The sequence below is a fragment of the Malania oleifera genome, chromosome 12 (assembly GCF_029873635.1).
Source record: "Malania oleifera isolate guangnan ecotype guangnan chromosome 12, ASM2987363v1, whole genome shotgun sequence".
Lineage (NCBI taxonomy): Eukaryota > Viridiplantae > Streptophyta > Magnoliopsida > Santalales > Ximeniaceae > Malania > Malania oleifera.
In genome coordinates, this window is record NC_080428.1 from 76,714,150 (window position 1) to 76,720,656 (window position 6,507).

Consider the following 6,507-nt stretch of genomic DNA (forward strand, 5'->3'; position numbering starts at 1 on the left):
TTTGGGGGTCCGTGAGTTTTTGACAGTTGTTGTTCAAGCATGAAAATGATGTTCTTGAGCTCATCCCATACTATTGATGCGGCGTCTGACCACATGATGTATCCACCAATCTCAAGTGAGAGACTGTTGGTGATCAAAGATAGGATCATATGGTTGCATCTCAGCCACTATGGGCATTTGACATCTATATCAGCACGCTTTGTGATGGTGCCATCGATGAAGCCTAATTTGTTTTTGGCTGAGAAAGCTACGTACATAGCTCTGTTTCAAGCATGATAATTATGAGGGGTTAACAGTTGTGAGACTAAAACAAGTCCAAGGCTCTCCCCATGATGTAATAAATAGGGATTGAAAAATTCATTTTCATATTAGTGAGGTTTGACCATAATGAGGATTGGTAAGAAAGAAGATTTTGAGGTGAAGGTGGGATGTTAGGATCGAAAGAACAGAGAAATTCAAAACTCTTGCTCTTATACTATGAAAAAAATATTTGGTGTTGGCAAACCAAATTGGCTACCAATGAATTCTTATGGATAGAATTTAAATTACAAGATGTCTTCTCCTAATATATATATACAAAAGCTAAGACTTAAAATTAGCAAGGTTACATAAAATCAGCAATCAGCTCCAAAAATCAACTTTGCTGAAAATCAGTTCCAGAAAATCAGCAAGCTCTGACCCACATTTAATGCATTCCAATTTTCCTCTAGTTTCCTCAATAAGGTATGGAAGCAAAAAAAAGAAGAAGCTTAGCTAGTCCATGCCCTGATCAGTCAAATAACCATATCATCCACCGTCTTAAGAGAACACATCAAGCTAGCTAGAAAGGAACACTCTTAATAATAAGGTCTACATTTTAAAAGTTGATAAACAAGATGCAAAACAAGAAAAGAAAACCAAAAATTTAACAACTCCAAACAGACAACGCACTCTAGATCTGAGGCCGACTTGCAAGACAACACCTAATTTCGGATTGATTACTAGTTCCTGCAGCGTCTTCTCAGCAGCGTTACAGCACATAAGGACGTCTACAAGGACTCCGAACCCTCTTCTGCAGGCTTCTCATGCATCGTAGTTTCGTTCATTTGATGAGATCCACTTGCCCCTGCTGCCTCCGCCTGACGTTGCTGCAATAACCAATTAAGACATCAAACAATTGCCATATAGATATATAATTGACATAAACACCTATGAGTCTTATCGTTTATTATCTAGCCAAAACCTCTAATATCGTGTTTGATATATATATATATAGTTATTTGGAGTTTGGTTCTTATATGTGAGTATATTTGAATAAAAATGATTAAAATTATATGAATTTTTTTCTAAATTTAAGCAAATATATATTTGAAACCTCCGTCTTTTGTATAGTACATTAGAATATGATGAATTGAGAGTAGCATGGAATGAAAATTTATACGACAAATTTGGAAAATTGCAAGGATAAATTAATTATATTCAGGCAGGTTAATTAACGCCCCAAACAAAGGCCAAACGTGTGGGACTAATACAGAGTTTGGTCAAGGGTTAAATATGTTTCACACATATACACACGCACATGCCTCCATCCAACAGGTTAACCATGGTCCCAAAACACCATGTCAATAGAGATCCTTCCAATAAAGATCATAAAATATTAACCACATCTTAAAAGCCCTAAAACGTATTATCATGAAAGTTTTTCAAGAAATTGCACCATGATTTTACAAGATTTGATTGCAGCCATTAATAACTCATCCCCAGCTAATTCCCTCAGTCTCTGTACAAACTTCAGCCGCATAATCTTGTTCTCCTGCAAACAAAACGCAAATGCAAAAATCATGAGCCATCAAATTAACAGATCAAGAAAAGTAGATTGCAACATTTTAATCTGCATAATCAAAATTAATGTACTCATAAACTGACCCGGTAAAAGCTGTAATACTTGGCTATCAGATCCATTGTTGGAAGAGGAAGAATTCTGGAGAGCATGTACATCAAAATGGGAAATCTCATCCATGGTGAGGGAGAGCCGGTGGGTTTTACTTCAGGCGCCGGAACACTTTGAAAGCCTGTACAGTTAATGGAGTTAGGCGGCCATTAAGGGCAGGCATTTAAACTTCTGAAACAAACCTAAATTCTCAAATTTATTAAGCTACATTGATCGGTTGCTTACTATTGAAAACGGACGCCTTAAAACTGACGATGTAGTTGGGGAAGATGTGAGAATTCATGTAAGGACTCCACACAACGTATCTTCGAGGGGCTGGCAGAAAATCGACTCCTGTATCGAACTCTCTGGAGCTTGGACGAAACTGCTGGGAACCAGGACACACCACTTCCATATTTCCCAGTATCACACGGCATAGCAGCACATGGCTTAATCCGTTCTCATCCGGAAGCGAAGATAATGCACTGCGTCATGTAAAATTACATCGATCAGTGACGTACATTGAAACAGAAAAATTAAGGACAGTGTGAAACAATCTAGCTTTTTTTTTTTTTTTTTCCTCGTTTAATTTTTGAAAAAAAAAAAAAAAAGAAGAAGACAAATATATGTTCATCAAACACATAAAATTTTTTTCATGGTTGATGATATGTTATTCAAGATAGAGAAAAATAACCTAAAACATTTACTATTTCGTTTTGAAAAAAATTTACAAAATCTTTGATCCAAACAAGTTCTAAGCAAATAATTCAAAAAGTAATTTTCAATGTTTTTACTTTTTTAAAAATCTTTAAAATGCATATACGCATTAAAAGAAAATTTTTCATTAAAGAAAATATAAATAGTCATATCTAGCTCATGAATATTTAAAATTAATTAATAATTAATTTATACATACTGATAACTTTTAAAATGTCTATTTTTTATTAATGTAAAATATTTCAGTTTTTATTTAAATTTTAAAAATGTTTAAAATGACAATAAAATATTAATTACTTTTATGAACAAATTAGGAAAGACATGTTATTATAACTAGTATCAATTTATTTATGTTTTAAGGTTTTAAAAAAATATTAAAATTGCAAAACTCCAATGATAAATTAATTTTCTAAAATTGATGACAAAAAATAAATACTATTTTTCACTTCACTGTTAATCTCTTTTCTCCGATTTCTCAGCAGCAGAAAACAGGGGAAGAACTCGGAGGATAAGTAACGCGTACTCATTTATGATCAATGGAGCGAAAAAAAAAAAAGAATCCACAAAGTCAAAAATCAAATCGCTTCGCACGTACGCATCAATGGAGAATTTTGCAGGAGATAGGTAGACGCCGGAGCCGTACAGCTCGCCGGTTTCGGGACCTCCGCATCGACTGAACCCATGAGATAAGATCTGAATAATCTCGTCCTTGGAAGCTCCGTACCAAGCGTACTTCATGTTCGCATTCCCGCCGCACTTCCTCGTCACCGCTTCCGAGAAAATGCGAAACCCTTCCAGCCGAGCTTTTCCGGACAAACCCCTGTACGTGTTCTTATGAGTCGCGACGACCTTGATGCCCGACTTGAGCCGTTCCATGCCCGAGAGGAAGCTGTTATTCACGATCTCGTGCTCGCGGATTCCTTCTTCCAGCCTGACCATTCCACTCCGGACGAAACACACGAATTGATCGGGATTAGGGGGAGATGACGAATCGCATTTCGAATCAGGCACTGGGATTTCGCGCTCGTCAACGACAACCGAGACTTTTTCCTCAACATCAACGCGTTCCATCTGCTTGGATCAATGAAATTAATTGCAATCAGAAACTACTCAAACATCGAACAATCACACAACGAAATCACGACTAAAGCAACACACAAAATATTCAAAAGATTTCAAAACGTTACAAAGAAAAGGGATCTGGAGAAGAAATCTAAGGAGTGAAGAACCTCTCGAAGATCGAAGGAGGGAAAGAGAGTGATTCAATCGGGAGCAGCAGAAGCTACAAGAAAGCTGAGATTGATTTTGACCTAATTATCTGTGGAGAAAATTTGCTATGGTAAAAGCATGAATTTATAAATACCGAGCAAAATATATTTATATCGTTAGGAAACCGCCACTTCAGTTATTGCCTACATTTGGTGGCACTGCGTACATTTTCACGTGCCGGCGCCCAGAGAGAGAGACGGTTACGCTTTCGCTGAAGGACCCGAGGTTTGTCTCGAGAGATGAAAGTACTAAAATACCCCTATATTAGTCTTACTTTATTAGCCTAATAAAGGTTCTTGCCTGAACAGGAATGCCCAAATATTAATCTGCAGCGCTCCTCCTATTCCGCCACGTGTGATGGGAACAATGTATGAGTCATCTGACTTATCACATTATGTCATAATTATTAAAATTTATTTTTATACAAAATCGCCTTATTCAATATTAACCCACAAATCACTCTAAACATGTTAGATAAATAAAAAATGAAACTTTAAATTTGTATATGTGTAAATTAAATATATTATAGGTACCAATAAAGATTTGATAAGCTCTTTATTAATTGTCAATCACTTAAATTAATTTTTCTTTAATTTGAATTTAGAACCGAATGTGTATATGAATAGAAATTTAAATATTTAGATTTATGTTCTCAAAAGTAATTTTAATACATTTTTTATTTAATATTATATTAAAATTTATGTAATAAATAATAAAGAGAGTTATCATTAATGCCATAAATTTCATTTAATTTCTTTACATAATAGTGGTATGTTATTTTTATTTATAATAATTTAGTATTTAAAATCTTTGTGTATAATTTTTTCACGAGTTTGACACATAATTTATCATATTTACTTTTTTGGACAAAACACACTAATCTTCCCTAAGGTTTGCTAGAAAGACAATGATCTCACTTGAAATTTCAAAAATTCCAGATACCTTCCCTAAAGTTTAAAATTCCCAAGGACCTCCTCTAAGGTTTGTCAAAAAGACACAAATTTATTTTTGTATTTTCCAAAAAGAAAACTTTTTTTAGAAGAAATCTATGTTTTTTTGACAAACTTGATGGGAGGTTTGTGATATTTTTGAAACCTTAGGGAGGTCTCTAATTTTTCGTCAAACCTCAGGGGATAGGGGTGAACATAATTAGGTTAAAACCGAATTAACCAAATTAACTGAGTCAATTTAGTCGGTGTCGCAAAGTCCCAAAGAAGGGTTCGGAAAGGTGAGGAATAATACTGTTATAAGTTTGATGGAATCTCTACTAACATATTATTTACCTAAGTGTGGTTAGTTCACCTAATTACTACTCGTTGATTGGTCTTTAAGCTAATCCTAAGGCCAAGGAACCAATAGTCTCGGTCTTCACTCACCATAATTGGGATCTGGAGTTTAATTATACAAGGAAAAGGTACTAGCACCCCTTACACACTCATTCTACGAGCGGTACCTGATTTATTAAGAATTATCCCTAAACTCAATATAATGATGTTCATATAACTCCTTAAAGAAATAAATAAATATCAATATTTTAAAAGAAAATATAAAATAAGGTGCAATTTAAGAATGTCTAATAAGATCTTCAAAGGAAGGGATTTTATGTGATAAACCAGCTTCAGAACTAATATAGGTGAGGTCTGAAATACCTCTTTACTCTTTTTTTAATCATTGGGACGCACACACCCAAAAATTGAATATATATATATATATATATATATATATATGTGTGTGTGTGTGTGTGTGTGTGTGTGTGTGTATGTATATATATAGATAATAATTGAACAAATTATCAAATTTGATCAAAAAGAGTTTTTAAAACATCCTAAATTTTTTTTTCAAAAAATTTTAGAATTTTTTGAAAATTTTCCAACATTTTTCTAAGATTTTTAAAGAATTTTTTCCTTCATTTTTTATATTTTTATTTTCCTATTATTTTGTTATCCGACTCAAAATAACTCAAATAATTTCATTAATTTTTTAATTTTTAAATATTTTTTCCTAATTTTTTCTATTTTACTATTTTTCCTAATTTTAAAAAATTTAAAATCAATTTTAAAACTAATAAATGAACTAGCGATTTAGGAATGGTCAAACCGGTTCAATCGGTCTGAACCAGGTCAATGGGTTAACTCAAATTGACCTAGGTCAAACTGGATTAAACCAGTTAGGAAATGATGTTTGCCCATGTGTCAGCTAGTAATGGTGACACATGGCACTGTTTATTTGGTTATTTATCTTGGGAATTTGACGCAAATCTTTAACGTGACTACAATCTTGCCATCCAGATAAAACACATAATGGACAACCAAGATTGTGTCACATCGCTCCCCAAGTACACGGTCCTAATTGACCCGAAGACCAAAACCCCAAGTCTAATTTGAACCTCAGTCCATTAATAGTTGACCATTGACCTTTTTACCTAATCCCAAGCCCAACTGAATTAAAACCCATTTTCCAGCTTAGGCTTATTGGGCTTAGCCCAATTGGCTGAAGCCCATTTAATTAAAACCCAAAGCCTAATTGCCCTACAACCCAACCAGCTAATCCCCGGGCCTGGCCCAATTTAGCCGTAGTCCAACCCCTATTCCAGACTCAATTCAACCATAACC

General features: G+C 34.3%; 1 protein-coding gene across 2 annotated transcripts; it reads right to left on the minus strand.

The window, feature by feature from the left end:
- Positions 1-817: 817 nt before the first annotated feature.
- LOC131144289 (probable inactive poly [ADP-ribose] polymerase SRO2) lies at positions 818-4,083 on the minus strand. 2 transcript variants are annotated; one of them, XM_058092841.1, is made up of 6 exons: positions 3,856-4,083; positions 3,222-3,697; positions 2,156-2,394; positions 1,906-2,051; positions 1,697-1,792; positions 818-1,127 (listed from the first exon to the last, which is right to left on the minus strand). In XM_058092841.1, the coding sequence occupies exons 2-6, from the start codon at positions 3,695-3,697 to the stop codon at positions 1,029-1,031; spliced, it is 1,056 nt and encodes a 351-aa protein (XP_057948824.1). In that variant the 5' UTR covers positions 3,856-4,083; the 3' UTR covers positions 818-1,028. The 2 variants fall into 2 exon arrangements, with proteins under 2 accessions (XP_057948824.1, XP_057948825.1); XM_058092842.1 differs by having other exon boundaries at positions 3,814-4,082.
- Positions 4,084-6,507: the final 2,424 nt, after the last annotated feature.

Coding starts and splice junctions, on each gene's coding strand:
- LOC131144289 (XM_058092841.1), bottom strand. CDS start 3,697: ATGGAACGCGTTGATGTTGAGGAAAAAGTCTCGGTTGTCGTTGACGAG. Junction 2,052..2,155: donor TAAGGCGTCCGTTTTCAATA/GTAAGCAACCGA, acceptor TTAACTGTACAG/GCTTTCAAAGTGTTCCGGCG. Junction 1,128..1,696: donor TCAAATCTTGTAAAATCATG/GTGCAATTTCTT, acceptor TGGTTATTGCAG/CAACGTCAGGCGGAGGCAGC.